The 16,290-nt window shown below is 40.8% G+C and overlaps 1 protein-coding gene across 2 annotated transcripts in view; it reads left to right on the plus strand.

Annotated features, from left to right (window-relative positions):
- The first annotated feature begins 1,300 nt into the window (after positions 1 to 1,300).
- The window catches only part of MIA3 (MIA SH3 domain ER export factor 3), a 37,381-nt gene continuing 22,391 nt past the window's right edge, over positions 1,301 to 16,290 (plus strand). Inside the window, exons 1-5 of one of the 2 annotated variants that reach the window (XM_034764635.1) lie at positions 1,301 to 1,480; positions 3,203 to 3,336; positions 9,918 to 10,007; positions 11,015 to 13,979; positions 15,004 to 15,294. In XM_034764635.1, coding sequence (XP_034620526.1) covers positions 1,333 to 1,480; positions 3,203 to 3,336; positions 9,918 to 10,007; positions 11,015 to 13,979; positions 15,004 to 15,294 — 3,628 coding nt within the window. In that variant the 5' untranslated portion in view covers positions 1,301 to 1,332. The remainder of the gene's footprint in view (positions 1,481 to 3,202; positions 3,337 to 9,917; positions 10,008 to 11,014; positions 13,980 to 15,003; positions 15,295 to 16,290) is intronic. The other variant, XM_034764636.1, reaches the window with a different exon arrangement.

A 16,290-nucleotide genomic window follows, 5' to 3' on the forward strand; every position in this document is an offset into this window, starting at 1 on the left:
AGTTTTTTTTTTCTCTTAATTAATTGGCCTCTCAGAGTTGGTAAGACAACTCCCACCTGTTTATGCTCTCTGTATGTGTGTATATATATCTCCTCATTATATGTTCCATTCTATATGCATCCGAAGAAGTGGGCTGTAGTCCACGAAAGCTTATGCTCTAATAAATTTGTTAGTCTCTAAGGTGCCACAAGTACTCCTGTTCTTCTTTTTGCAGATACAGACTAACACGGCTGTTACTCTGAAACATATTCACAATGTTGATGTGTTCTTGTTACAGTTATATAGGTACACCCATCTCACATATAGATACAATGTACTTAAAGATAATATGAAGAATTACCTTTATTTTTGCTTGACTTCTTGCCTCATTTTGAGCATCACTACCCACCAGAAATTTGTACAACGGATAGAACCTATTTCACCTTTACACTCAAAGAGGGAAAGTACCTCTTAAGTTATCTAGTCCCCCTGGCCAAGGGAGGCAGGATTACTCCTTACAGTGAACTGAAAAGGAGAGGAAAGGTTAAAGGAGACCTCTCAACTTCTGAAAGAGTTCATTCCCCACTTCCAGACCTCTTATCCTGTTAACGCAGCTTTGCTCCAGACAGTGACTTTAGCCCAATACTACTTCTGAACAGAAAATATTTTGCTTTTGGAATGCATTAGACTACATGTACTTTAAACCAAATTTCCCTTCCGAATCGAGCAGGACTCTCTACTTCTGTATACAAGTTCTCCACCCCCAAGACTTCACTTTTTCCATAAGTGGAAAAGATTCAGCCCTTAAAGTGAAAAAATAATTACTGCACCCCAACTCCCAGGCTCTGAACAAAAGCAACGTCTTGCCACCTCTTTCAACAGTGAAAAAAAGTTCTGCAAGGAGCTTCTCTGCCATGCAATATCCATGATATCTCTGCTCCCTTCTTATTAAAATCTGGATGTAGGAGCTATGTAGGGATCGAGCGTCATGCCAGGAGGCTCTCCAAGATGGGCTGGTAAGTGTTCGTAGGAAGGAGGGAGGGGAAATGGGGTGGGACGTGGCTGAGGTTAGATGGACGTGGTAGGAGTCTCGTGAAAGCAGCCAGTCTCTTGGATGGGGCACCAGGGGGTCCCTAAATTCCTCTAGGGCTAGGGTGCCAGGGGAGGGGTCCTTGTCCTCTGGGGCTGGGATGGCAGGGGAGGGGTTTCTCGCCTCTACTCTGGGACAGGCGGTGGATTTCTTCCTCTTCCCCCTCCCACCCGGGTCCCTCCTCCCTCCACATCCTCCTCCATCCCGGCTCTGCTGACGTGTCGGCCCCGCTCCCTCCTCCCCCCGCCGCCAGCCCTGCTAACATGGCTGCAGCACAGCTGCGCTTCTCCCTCCTGCTCCTCGCCCTAGTCGCCCTGCTCCTGCCCGCGCAGCGGCCCCTCTGCTTGGCCGCCAAGCACCTGGACCGGCGCTTCGCCGAGCGCAAGCGCTGCGCCGACCCGGAGTGCAGCAGTAAGTGGGTGCGGGGCGCTGGGGTTCCCGCGGGAGGTCCGGTCCCGGTGAGACTGTTCGGCCGCGGCCAGGACCTGTTGGCATCTCCAGGGGCCCCTCCCAGTACGAGGCAGTGATTGGGGGCCCGCTGGGTCACCCCTGCTGCGGGGAGGGGGAGATGCTGGGTTTACCACCCTGCGCCCCCACACCACTGCTCCACCCGAAGCGCCCTCTTGTGGGGAGGGAGATGCTGAGGTTACTCTCTCCCGGCGCTGCCTCTCTCTTGTCGAGGGAGACAGGGATGCCTGGTGCCCTTCCCTCTGGCCACGGCTTCCTAAAGATTGCTTGGAAACTTGTTGCTTAGTTTATTACAAATAGTTGTTTGCAAGTACGCCGCCTGCCTTCCCCGCCTAGTGTGTCGTGTAAAGGGAGAGGGACAAGGACCTGGGCTGGTTATTGGGGGATCTGGCTAGGGAGGGAGACATTCTCTTGTTTTCTGTCTAAGCTTTTGCCACTTCTTATGGGAAGAAATGTGTTTAAAAACTACTCCGATTTTTGGAGGCCCGGTGTCAAAGGGGAGCTCGGTGCTGGTAGAAAGCTCCTGCGTTCGGGTTATTACCCTTTTTAGTGGTTTGCTAACCTTGTTGGTCTGAGGGTGGCCAAGTCTCCCTCCCAGTTTCCTGGTATATTACATTGCTTGTGTTTTAGATTTTTAGTAAACATCAAATGTTTGAATTCCCCTTCCTTGTAAACAAAACCGTCTCTTCCAGGCAGAGAGGATCCATTCTTTTTCTTAATATTTTTTTTTAAACAAAGAGCAAAGAAAATGGATTTCACAGGAACAAGCACAACTTGAACTCATCCTCTTTATGTGTGTGTTTGTTATTTCTTTCCCTACATCAAGTAAACTGGGAGCAACCTGAGTTCTTGGAAATATACAAATATTCAGGCATTCTCCCTAGGGGACTTACTGTATTTCTTTTGACTGACAGATATTAATGCTATGCTCCAGAGTTCAGTCTGAAAAGGTACCTGACACTTGGCATATTGACAGTCCAGTAGAAATAATTTTCCATCATCTTTGACACAGATTTGCAAGAATAAGCATTCCAAAATACTTAGAAAATGAATTGTTGTGGCATAAGCTGCAAGAATCTGATTTTTTTTTACTTTTATACAAAAAATAATCATACAATTTTAAATAATTGTACCACAAAAAGACTTTGCCTTGCTGTACAGACTTCCTAAAGACTTACCTTGATGAACTTGCATTTCATAAATTGATAATCTTGACCAGTTTTTTTAGCTTCCCCAGCTCTCTTCCTCCTGCAAAAACCCTCTTCAAAAACAAAACAAACCTCCACCCTCTACAGGTATAATTTCTGCACTGAATAACATGAAAGCTGATTAGTCATGAAGCACGTGTCATCTTTGGATCTATCTAATTTAAAATTATTATTAATAATAATACCTCTTTCTTATTGTACTTTTAACATTTTCAAAAGTTCTTTATAAAGGTTGTAACTTTTAACATCACATCATGAAACAATCTTAATATTACCATATAAATTTTTGTCCCTTAAATCAGTCATATATTCTTATCCCTTGACCAGATGCCCATAAATATATTAGCCATATTCTGCATACAACAAGGCCTTCTTTCCTGCTAATTAATACAGATACTGTTCAGGGAACTGTGCTTTATTTAAAATGCTATATTTTGTTTTTGTTTTCTTTGTACAGTGTTGATGTATCGCGGGAAAGCAAAGCAGGATTTTAAAGGTCCAGACTGTCGCTTTATAAATTTGAAAGAAGGAGAAGCAGTGTATGTGTATTACAAATTAATAGGAAAATCAACTGAGCTTTGGGCTGGAAGTGTAAGTACTGCAAAACTCTTATTTTATTTCAGTTGTATTGGCCATTTTAGCACTGTACATTTCAATCATCTTTATTTCTTTGGCTCCTTTTCAAAAATCTGAAAACACTTCACTTTTTTACATAGAAGAGATAGTGTAACAGATGTAATTTTCACTTGAGACAAGATTTTAACATACACTTTTATTTTTAAGGGATGCTATTGGGTCATATTTGGATCATACATTAGGTTTTGTAAGAATTAACTTTTCATATATTAAATAAAGCAAGAGAAATATTTTTCCATTTTTTAAAAATTCCCCTGCAGTTTTTGCGGACCGAACATTGTGCTAGTACACGAGAACCTGAAAGTGACTAGAAACTAAGGTCCCAGTCCTGCAAAGCATCTGTTTAACTTTGCACGCTGTGTGTGGTCTCATTGGCTTTAGTGACGCAACACAGACTGCATAAACTTAAGCAAGTGAATAAATCTTTGCAGGACGGTGGCCTATGGCTTTTTATGTACTCATAATCCTATCGTTCAATTGACTAGGTATTGTTATTGTCCAAATTAAGTAAAGAAAAAAAAGGCATAAAGAGTGAAAAGCAAATTGAACTTCGACAATTATTTCAGTTTTAATAAGGAAGTGTTTGTAAAACTTAGGGTCTTCCGTGGGACTACTCACGATAGTAATTTTTTCATAATCAGACTGTAACAGACCTTTAGACAAGGCTGTTGTTTTGTTTTATTCTGTTTAAAGATGATAGGTCACTTGAGCAGGAAAAGAAGACCCCTTCAGCAAACCCTCTCAGACCCTGATCCTGAAGTCATGACATGGCAAACTCCTGTTGACTTCAGTGGGAAGTAGTTTTGCTTACACGAGATCTGCGGAATGGGGGCACTCACAGGGAAGAGGAAAGAAGATTATTAAAAAATACAAAAAGTCTAACTTTGCAAGGTGCTGATCAGCCTCAGATTTCACTAATATCTCTGGCAGTTAATGATGCTCAGCATCTTGCGGGGTCATGCCCTTAAATTCTTTATTCCTGTCTTTCCCCTGCTCTTCTTCATGTCTTTACTGTTTTGCTCCCAAAGATGAACGCTGCTGTTGACAACTAAGTCCTTGTGCCTCAGTGAGCTGGACTGGACTTCACAAAGCCATGGCTGCTCTTATTGTGTGACTACTGGCTTCATGCACTGGCAGGTGGTGTTGCTTAGGGTGGGGACAGGCAGCCTCATAGTAATAGTAGGATCCAATTAAAATAGCATAGAAGAAAGTGGAAAGCTGTGCCATGTGGTGAAAGAAGCAGAATTTATAATTCTATCATGCTGGCAATTCCCTTCTGACACGTACTGTGCCATAAATAACCTGGATAATTAGATGGCACCAGTTTCCAGGGCTGCCAGCTCTCCACAAACACAAAAAGCTAACACATGGGCCCAATCCTGCAGCTCCTACTCACAAGCTAGCAAGGGCTGCAAGATCAGGCCCACAGATTATTCAACAGACAAGAAATTGCAGAATCAACATTTTAACCATATTCATTAACAGAGCTAGCACCAGTATCTTAAAGGCACATTGTCAAGCTTAAGGTAATATATTTAAAAAAACCCAAATAAAAAGTCCTAATTTGTGTTTAAAAAATAATACCTTACATTATTAGATTTGAAAGAATTTTAAAAATCCAATTTATTTTTCACTATTTAGGCGGCTTTCTGCATGTCTAGCCAACAATGAAAAAAGACTAATCAGTTTAATTTTTGTATTTTTAGTTTCTAGTCAGTTTCACTTTCAGCTTCTCCTGATAAGACAATGCTGCAATAACTAGGTTGCAAGCTTTTCAGAGGGATACTTATTTATATATGTTTTCAAATCGTCAATTAATGTATGTAAATAGAACCTTTTCTGTTCATATTAGGGCTTTGGAAATGTGCCTTTAAAAACAACTACTAAATTTTGGGACAAATTTGATTTCAGTGCCCTTTTATGTAGGGATAAGAGGGAGTTATAAAACCAAGAAGTAACTACAGGGATACTGTACTTATTTATCATACAAGGAGTTAAGCTGATTATATTGCAACCTGCATAAACAGTTTATCATCTGAAATGTATTACTACACATTTCCACCATAAACTTTAATTTTATTGGCTCTTAAATATGGGGAATTTGATTTCTTAGAAGAATTTATAGCTATTTCTAACCCACTTATAGTTATTCTGTCCTTGCTTTGGGCCACCAGATGAAACAGTATTTAAGGATCAGAATTACTAAAGAACTGGGCTCGTTCCAAAACAAAATTTATACATATAGTCCCCATCCTGCAAGTGACTGTGTCCAAGTGGAGTCATTTGTAAGATCAGGGCCATAATAAATATGGGTGACTTGAAGGACCATGATCAGATGAGCAAGGGTTAATGCAGGTTGGAAAATCTAAAGCAGTTGTTCACTGCTTTACATGCTCTTTTACTTGCCTATTAATTCATCCCTCTATTCAAGCTGTTGTTGATGATTGCAAAAATCCTTCAAGCTGTTGCAAGAATAGCATCTTAGTCTTGAGTTCATTCTTGGATGCCCTCTGTACGCGGATTTCTCATTGAAGTCAAGGGGAATTCTGCATGCGGAGGGTTTGCAGGATCTACTCTGTTGTTAGTACAATGGAAAATGCTCAGAGTGTTAAAGAATAATTCTGTTTTTAATTCCCTTGAAACATCAGTTCAGAGAAAATATTGCTGCCAGGTTTTCCTCAAAGCACGAAGAGTTGATGGCCATGTCATACTTCATATGTCATACTTTTTTAACTCCATATATTACTGTCTCTGTAAGGTATCCTCCCCCTGCCCCATGAACAGTCCATATCACCAAAATAAAAAACACCCCACATTTATAATCATGCCCACATTTTTATCAGAATCTCTAATATCCCAAATCTCTGAGCAGCTTCAAACAGCTGCCACTTTTTAAAGTAACAGTTTTTCAGTGTTAGACTTCTGATTTCTACCCCACAAAAATATATATTATCGTATATACTCATTCATAAGCCGAATTTTTTTAGTAAAAAAGGGAAGCACCAGAGAAGGGGGTCGGCTTATGAATGGATATAGCAAGGGAGAGGTGGGACACAGCCCCTCCCCCCAACAGAGGGAGCAAGGAGAGGCAGCACAGCCAGCAGAGCCAGAAGGGAAGAGGCGGGGCCGGAGTCTCTCCGCTTTTGGCCATGTTGCTCTCTCCCCAGCCTCCGAAGCAGCTGCAGCTCTGGGGCTGGCAGGCTGCAGCCGAGCCGCTCGGCCCCACCCCCCAGAGCAGGCTGTTGCCACACCGCCCGGCCTGCCGGAGCATGCTGCAGCTGTGCCGCCTAGCCCAGCCCGCTGGACCATGCTGCGGCCATGCCGCCTGGTCTGGCCCGCTGGAGCAGGCTGCGGCCACGCTGCCCCCCCGCTGGAGCAGCTCCAGCCAGGCCAGAGACTGCCTCCTCTGGCCCTCCTCAGATAAGGTGGGAAGGGATGGGATGGGGAGAGTGTGGGGGTCCCAGGCTAGGGGTGGGGTCATATGGGGGGTGGTCACAGGGGTTACTCCCCTGACTCCCAGCTTCTCCCCCCCAAAAAAAATTTCCCCACCAGTTGCTGTTCTGGCCTGTCAGGGTAAGGAGCTGGCTCACTGGAACACTTTGTTTACTTAGGTTTACCTCCATGCCTGCGGACACTTGAGGTAAACAAACCATCTCGGTCCACCAGCTGCTTATCCTGATGGCCCGGGAGCCAGTGTTTGCTGACTCCTGAATTATAGGGTTGGCTTATGAACGAGTTGTAAAAATTTTCCATTTTTACTTATCCATCTTGGGGGAGGGTCGGCTTATAAACGAACTGGCTTATGATCGAGTATATACGGTACTCTGTGGTGCAGGATGGAACATTATTCAGTCCTGCACCAGATAAATGTTTCCTTCTGTTTCCTTGCCTCACACCAAAAAAAGGACTTGGCTTGTGGCCACCTTTCTCTGGACTCATGGTTGTGGATAGAGTTACTTTAAAAACAAAGTGTGTGAGAGAGAATTGATTTCTGGAAGATCCACATGGAGTTCAGGAATTGCTCTTAACATTTGATTCTAATCTTTCTGAATGATATACAAAGGCTACACAAAAAGGTAGAGCAATCTAACCATCTCTTTGCACCAACTCTCCTGCTGTATTGGATCCTTGTAAGTGAGAATATTCCTGATGATGTTTGTGCTTTTGTGGATTTTATTTTTAAATAATAGCTGAACCTTGTAACTCAGACATAGCAGGAGAATATTTCCTCTTTCTGGTTTCTGTCATTGTGGTATTCAGCAGGTGGTGTGAAGCGATTGCTTTTTGTGGTATAAAGATGTCAGTATCATTTTGTGAATCAGCTACTAGAGATTGCTGTCATAGAGAGACACTACAAGCACAATTACCTCAGACACATACAGACTTCAGAGACTGCCAGTTCTTTAATTCTAGATGCAAGTGTGTTTAAACCCATGTCTCATTTGCAGATCAGTTCAGCTGCAATTAATTACGAGCATCTCCCAGATAGGCTGCAGGATGCATTTTTTCCCTCCATTCTCTGCCGTGACATTCTATTTTCCTTTCAAGCCTCAATCACTACTGAATAGAATAAAGAATATTTTTCTTTGCATGCATGGCAATATATAGGAGTACGTTTTTCTGTCATGGGCCATGTTAAATTGCAAACTGGGTCATGGCAAGGGAGTTGTATGCTTGGAAGCTTGGATTATGATAAAGTAGTGTGAAAGTGTGATGCCTAATTGTTGTCATTAAGATTAGTCTATAAGGAAGCTACTTTGAGGCTTCGGCTTTTGCACTTGAAAGAGTCTTTGAAAAATGGAATATTAACTGGTGAAGAAAAAGATAGCATTATTCTATGGGAATAAAGGGGAAGGGATTTGAACTAGCTTTTCTAGGCTAATTGCTTGGCTTGCTCCTATCGCAAATATAATACACAGGATTTTTTAAAATATAGTAGCAGTTACTTCTCCCTGTAGCGTATACAAAAAAATGATATCAATTCTGTAAACATTATTGTTATGTAACTAGTTTCCACAGCTATTTAATTTAGGATTTGAATGGTAAATATTTAACAAAGGAAACTCCATCTCCCTTCAGAATTTTATTCATTTATGTGTGTATTACTATATCTATGTATTACACACCTAGACCAACTTCTAATTATTATTTGCACTGTGGCAAATCCAGAGAGCGTCACTGAACTGTTGGAAACTACTCTGGATTTGTAAACCAGTGTAATTGATATCAGAATGTGTCCCATCTAATTATTTTGATAGAGTGAACTATGTTCTTTTTTTATTTTGATCCTTAATTGAACGATCTTCACTCAGACTCTCCAAGAATATTGGCAATTGCCTTCTTGCTCCTACAATAAAAACATCAAGATATCAAGGAAATGAGCAGTGTTTTATTCTTGAGCATATTTTGGCTTTCTAGGGACTCTGTACTCTTAATAGGGTGTCTGCCAGTTTCTCATTGCTGTGGCTATCTAATCTTTGAAGCAATACTGTGCTATTCATATTGGCTTCCTGACAGCAGTTATCAGAGCTCCCAAGTGAGAGCATTATTCTGTGGATCTTTAACTAGCGAGTGATAAGAGAGCTTTTGTCTCCCACTGTTTGCATTTGATCACCACATCACCTTACTCTTTACTGACCACCTGCAGCTATTGCTCACCTGGAAACAGTAGCTACTGAAGAACAAGTGTGTTTGCAAAGAGGGTCACATTTTACACACTGATACTAAGGTAGATAATATTAGTGTGATAAAAGGCTACTGTTCAGCAATTTACAATAACTCAGGTGCAGTTTTGTGTTTTCTAAAAGCTGGCTTTAAGAAATCTTTTCAAAATGTGAGGGGAGAAGTATAAAGTTATGGAGGAGGTTGGTTGTCTGCTTTAAAAATGTGACATTTTTGCAGGCCTTATCACAAAAAGATATTTTTGTTAATTGTGCACAAGAAAGTGGTCGGAGCATTTGTGAAGTCAGTGAGAGTGTGCTATGAGCCATGACTCCTGGGTTTCATTCCAAACTCTTCCCATAACTTGCTATGTGGCCCTATGCCTTATTTGGCCCTGTCTTTGAAAGGGGAGTAGAAATACTTCCCTACTTCACAAAGGTGTTGTGAGGCTTAATTAATGTTTAGAACAGGGCTCAGCAACCTTTGGCATTCGGCTCGCCAGGGTAAGCTTCCCGCAGCCCTCATTGGCCTGGAGCAGCGAACCATGGCCAGTGGGAGCCGCGATCGGCCGAACCTGCGGATACGGCAAGTGGCCTGACCCACCAGGGGGCTTACCCTGGCGAGCTGCGTGCCAAAGGTTGCCGATCCCTGGTTTAAAATCTCAAATTAAACATTCAAGTGTAATGTATTACTGTTCCGTTTCACCAATTTATTGTGGTATTCTGTATGTCTAGAAATATTTAGATTTAATATCTAACTTCATGTATTCTTAACTACTAATTGTAATTTTTAAAGTCACTTTTTTTCTAATGTGGCTTTACAAGCTTCTTTACGTTGAAACTTTTCTTTTTGTTTTGTTGGTTTTTTTCTGGCAGGTTGGCAGTGAATTTGGATATTTTCCAAAGGATTTACTTGAAATAAATTATATTTATAATACCAGTGATGAGCTAGAACTACCAACAGATGTAAGTTTTGATTGTGACTTTTTTGACTGACTTTATTACACTTAGGGCTCATTCCTGAACTGTGAGTGAAATCAGTGAGAGAGAGAGAACTGGGACCTTAATAACCCTAGGAGGAAAAAACTGTAATTACTTTTCAGTCAGTGAACTAATATTGTGTGTATATATGTCTATATCCACCATAATTTGAACACTGGACTTGTCTTAAATGAACATTCTTTCTTCTGACAAAAAGTGACTAAATAACTATACATAGAATGTTCTCAGAATCCCTGAAGAAATGTTACTGGCTGGGTTGTATGGAGGCTGTTTCATACAAACTCTGAATGAATAGGTTTGTTTCCCAGAACTTCTGGAACTTAGAGAAAAACTTTGAAACTGTGTAAGCCTCTTTGTTTGCTTAACTCTATTAGCATATAGGTTATCAGTCTGATTCGGCAACTCTTATTCACATGGGTAACGCCATTGTAATTACTGGAAATACATATGTGAGTAAGGAATACTTGAGTAAGGAATACTGGAAATACATATGTGAGTAAGGTTGCAGGATCAGACAGAATTTTGGCTCATGTGTATCGTGTAAGTACAAACATTTAGTTTGTATCACTATTTTTTTATGATAGCACCCACTATATGCTAATCACTTGATAAAGAAGAACTTGTCCTTGCCATTTTACTGACAATAGCTCCAATTTCAAAGATGCACATGATAGATTATTTAAAATATACCCAACTCTGCCATCGACACCCTATCTGTTCATGACTGCTTAGGATTTAGCCCACTGCTTGGAATCCTAAGGTCCTTACTTGGTTTTTCTACTCAGTCCTTACTCAAGAAAACTCCCATTGAGTCAATGGAAGTTTTGATTACAGACTTCAAGATTTAGTCCCCAGTTAATGGAAAAGTGTAGACATGTGTAATGGTAAAGAAAATTGTTTGAACCTTTTACATTGGTGTAATAGAAAAAACTCTCTGACAACTGACAATGCTTTTTTCCCCTTTGCTCCAGGAAACTGATTTTGTTTGTTTTGATGGAGGAAAAGATAATTTTGATAACTATAATGTGGATGAGCTTTTAAAATCTTCGGAAGAAACTGCGGTGAACAGGGGCAAAGCTGAACTGAATGCTCCAGGGACAGAAGTTGTTGAAGAAACCAAAGAGGAGGAGGAGACAGAAGGGTCCAATACTGTAAAGCCCCTTGATGTTTCTGAGACTGATGTTCTTGAGCCAGTTCCAGAAGAAAACAAGAAAGGCTTCACCAAAACAGAAGAAAAAGTCAGTTTTCTTTCTGAAAATACTGAGAATGTACAGGGACTCTTCAAATCTGAAAGGGATGATCTAAACATATATAGCCATGAAAAAAAGTCTCAGGGAGACCAAATTGCACATCCTCAATCAGAAGGAATGCTACAAGAAAAATTAAAAGTGCTAGAAAGTGAAAATGCCAAAAAGTCTAATAATCCTCAGGGTACAGCCAAAGAATCAGATAAGGAGAGTGAAGAGATTGATGCCTATACACTTTTAAACAGAGAACTATCTATGGACTTGAAAACAAAATTTGGCTCAACTGCAGATGCCCTTGTGTCTGATGATGAGATGACTAGCCTTGTGACATCACTGGAGGATGATTTTAATGAAGATTTGAATACTGATTCTCATGACACAGAGTGGCTAGAAGATCTTAAGGAACAATCTGAAGAAATTCCTTTGCTGTCATTTACAAAAGAAGAAACTCCAGTGGACTCAGAAGCTAGTAAATATGCTGACCATGAGTCAGAAAAGAATAAACCCTATGAAACCATTGAGGATGCTGCAGAGTTAATTACCCAAAGAAATAATGAGAAAAAAGACTATCCGGGTTTATTAACAACTGTAGAGGACACTATCTTTCCAACTCGCAGAGGGGGTGCAAGAACAAATGATGATACAGATGTGAGCAAGTCTGATTCAATGGAAGAAAAAGAGGAAGAAGATGAGGTGATCCCAGTTAGTAAGGAGGATAAAACAGAGGCAAAAGTTCAGCTTGAAGATCTAACGGAAGAAGACCTTCTCAAAAAGGAAAAACATGTTGTAGATGGCCAAGATCCAAAGGAAAAAACAAATAAAACTAAACAGTATGAGGAAGAGTTCATGGATGATAAGACAGAATCATTTACTGAAGAACTGCACAGCACATCTGTGCATGATCCTAGCGCTATTCCTAGCCTGGAGTCTAAATTATCCATTGAAGAAAAGCAAGAAGCTTTAAAACCACCTGTAGGAAACATCAAAGATGATCCAGAAGGAATTACTCTTCATAAAATATTGAAAGATAAAGAAAAGGCAGAGGAGGAGATTTTGGAGGACAGCTTGGAAAATGATACAAAACCCAAAACATTATGGAAGAAAATAAAGGGAAAAAAAGCATCTGGGGACCAGCAATCCATCAATTTTCTACCAGAACCACTGGAGGAGCGAAAAAGTGCATCCCAAAGTCACCTGGGGGATATTGACCTCTTAGAAGGCAAAAGAGAGCATGAAACATCTGCTACAGAGAAACAAGATATTCAACAAAATGGAGAGGATTTTGAACAAACAAGGATGCCTGAGAATGAGAATCAAACAAATGTTGCTGTTAAGGAAGAAACTGAAATACTAAGGGGAAAAAAGGAAGAAGACCCGAACAATCAGCATACGAGTAAAGGAGCTGTTGAGCAATCTAAGCAACAAGAAAACAAGACCAGGTATTCAGAGGAAGATGCAGAACAAGAGCTTTCCAGAAACACAGGCAAGAAGACACTAGAAAAAAGTATTGGTGAAATAGCAACTGAAGAAATATCCACAGACACTACACAGGATGTTGAGCTAGAGAGGCTGACCCAACAAGACACTGCTCATAGTGGGGATGAAAATAAAGACAAAGCTCTTGGAACCGATATAGTTGGAGAAAAAACAGTAAAACCAGAATTTCTGTCTGAAGAGTTGGAAGCTGAAGAAGATGATGACCTCCTAAGTCAAGCAGAGGAAGAACTATTAGATGATGACAATGCTGCGAGTGCAAAATTGTCAAAAGAGAGGCTTGCAAATAGACAGGGTAATAAATTAGATGGAGAAAGTACAAACCCAGAATTGGAAATACCAGATGGAGCTATTTCAGGAACTGCTACTCCTGTTTATGAAATCGATGAATCAGGAGAGGAAGCAAACACAACATTTAAGCATGCCAGAAAGAACAGCATGCAAGATTTGAGTGAGACCAAGAATGAAGAGGAGGATATACAATTGAGTGGAGCTAAACTGAATGAGATGGAAGAAGACGAGGAGTCTCCAGAAACAGAAGAAAGATTAGTAGCACCTGAAGTGGAAGAAGAGGATGAAAGGACTTTGCCAAATGACAAGTCCCTTGAAACAGTGGACAGCAAAAATGACTTTAATCAAACAGAAGATCCTCTCTTAGAGGATCTTGTGCAGAAAGACCTGAAAGATATTCAGAACGTAATAGAGCAGACAGGGCCTGCTGATACTTCTGTAACCACAAATGAAGCTGTGGAGCCAGGATACAGAGAGGCTGTGAAGCAGCTCACTATAATGAAAGAATTTCTTGATGAAAAGCGAGTGGCACGTTTACAAAAGTATCTTGGGCCCGAGCACATTGTCAGGGTAGAAGCCATGTTTCACAACATGAAGTTGAAGCTGGATCTTGCGCAAAAGGGTAATCATGATTATGAGGATATTGAACAAGCTTTGGACCAGATCCTTACATTTTCAGAATCTAGGATAATGGAAATTGTGGAACATGTTTTAGATGCAAGGCAAGCAGAAAATAAAGAAGAGGTGGTGAAAGAAATCGATTTGTGGGATGAAGAAGCTGCACTGATGGATGATGTTCAGGAATTAATATATTTGTTAAGGCACAAGTACTCATCTGTTAGTGAGAGTGAACCTCTTGTGTCCGTTCCAGAACATGAGAAGGATTATAGCATGCCTATTACAGGTAGGATCTTAAGTTTGACAATTGCTCAGAGGAAGTTGAGAGTTGTTTTTGCTTGCCTATGGAGGAAACCCCCCCCTAAAACAAACATATAACCCTACTCCGAGTAGAGTGTTTATAGCATAATTGGGTGGGGCGGGAGGAGGAAAGAAACCCAGACTCCATTTGGAACTTCACTATTACTAATCAATTTTTATGTGGAAGGGCTCAGATATTGTGCTGATGGTTGGCTGTATAAACCCTGAGAGAGAGAGATGACGGCTATTGAGCCGCAACCATCTGCTTCATTCTGATGAACAGGCCTCCTGCATATGAGACTGAAGTGATTGGATGTGTCAGGAAAGACCCATCCACACAGGGCCTCGTTTTGAAAAAAAAAAAAATTACAGGCATGCAGTGAATTTTTAGAAATACGTAGTAGGTGCTGAACTTCCACAGCAGCTGCCTTTAACTGTGCCTTTATCTGATATGTGTAATGATTTTATATTAAACTTAGGCACTGAAAAAATATCTAGATAAGAATCCCATCACCACAATATATCATCAAAACACAGTGAATGAGTGGAGGAAATACTGAGCATGCCAGCCTTGGCAAGGAAGATGAGCCATAGGCTTCATGAAGTCCACCAGAGACTTGCTGATGCCTGCCTGATTAGTCAGATAATAGTGATGGGGACAAAGATGAAGGGCAGTACAAAACCCTAGTATAAATAGGGCACTTTTAACAGAAGCAAATAGTTAGCCATTTATTTTCTGATACATTCTTGTTACTGAGATTCAGTAAAACTTCCATCTGGTCAGTGTTTTTACCTTGCATAATTTCCATGCAAATATTTAATTGGGTGTCACTGAAATTTGCCTAAAAATATGCTGGAACAAAAAAATAGCCATCTGGAAGAATATATTTACTGGAGGATATCGGTAAGGCTTTGTCAATCACAGTCTTTGAATAACTTTCACTCAATACAGCTGCCAGTGAGAAAGACAAGCCAACTATGCCACAGCTATGCTTTTCTCTCTACTATAGATACTGTAAAAGAAACTGAATATGATAGCCATCTTGTGGGAAGCTCAAGTTCAGCTGAAGAAATTGGTCAGAAGTTCCCACAAGTTGAAGATGAGAGGCCAGTACAGCATACTGAAGAGGAGGAGGAGGCTCTTAAACTGAGGGAGCCTGAGCCAGATATGAATATTGTGGAAGAGGTGGGGCTCTTGGATAAAAAGGAAACCCAGGAAATCCTTGATACTGAGAAGGGATTGTCAGTGGCGGATACGTCCCTTGGGCCAATTCAAAGTAACAGAGAAGATTTGGCTGCAGGTAATTTTCTTGATGTTTTAAAACATTTTTAAGAGGAGTATGGTTGAATTGACATTAATATGCTATGCCTGGCAAATCCTGCCTAAATCTTTCAATGATTCTGATAATTGCAATTCAGCTCCTGTTAAAGTCAGTGGAAAGAGTCTTCTGCTGTGTTTGTGCACTACAAAAATAGCACAAATGCAGTTTCTAATATTAATACTCAGACTGGTGTGCCGAACCTGATGGACAATCTAACTTTCTATCTTTGGTACGTATATGGCTCCCATTACCATGTATTGAGACTACCTCCCAATCTTTAATGTGTTTATCCTCACAACACCGGCGGGAGCTCGAGGGCCATATTAAAATGTCTGGAGGGCCGGATGTGACCCCTGGGCCATAGTTTGCCCACCCCTGCACTAGACCATCCTTTCTTCTCACTTTACTATTACACATGATTGAGAGAAAGTGATTCACATTAATCTTCAGTTACCCAGTATAAAACTTCTATGATATATCAACACACTATACGAATTTCAAATTTAAAATAGTCACAAGCTAACAAAAAAGAGGCAATGGGAACAATATGACTCAGAGGGTTGGTAGCTGGTTGTTTTAAAAAAAAATGTATACAGCGCTGTAAAAATCTACCCAGTCCTGCATACAATAAGATTTTCACTTTAGGGAATGGAGCCTGTCCTTTTCTGAATTCAGCCTGGGCTCACAGGACCGTCTGATGACTGTTTGGCATATGTGAAATGTGGTGGCAACTATTCAATTCCCAGTGGACAAAATGTCCACATTCCCAAGCCTGTTGTTTGCAGTCTCAGTGGAGAGGCTAAGGCTTGAATAGGCCTGGAGCTGTCCTTTTACTCCTACAAGTGAGTCCAGGTTAGAACTGAGTCACAATGGCTGAGCATTGTAGAGTAAATTGCAATAGTACCATCTGTGCCTTTATCTTATTTGTGGCTAGACAGAGGACTTCAGTCTGCTGGGCCAGAAATTTCAGAGAAC

Source organism: Trachemys scripta, chromosome 3 (assembly GCF_013100865.1).
Source record: "Trachemys scripta elegans isolate TJP31775 chromosome 3, CAS_Tse_1.0, whole genome shotgun sequence".
Classification (NCBI taxonomy): Eukaryota; Metazoa; Chordata; order Testudines; family Emydidae; genus Trachemys; species Trachemys scripta.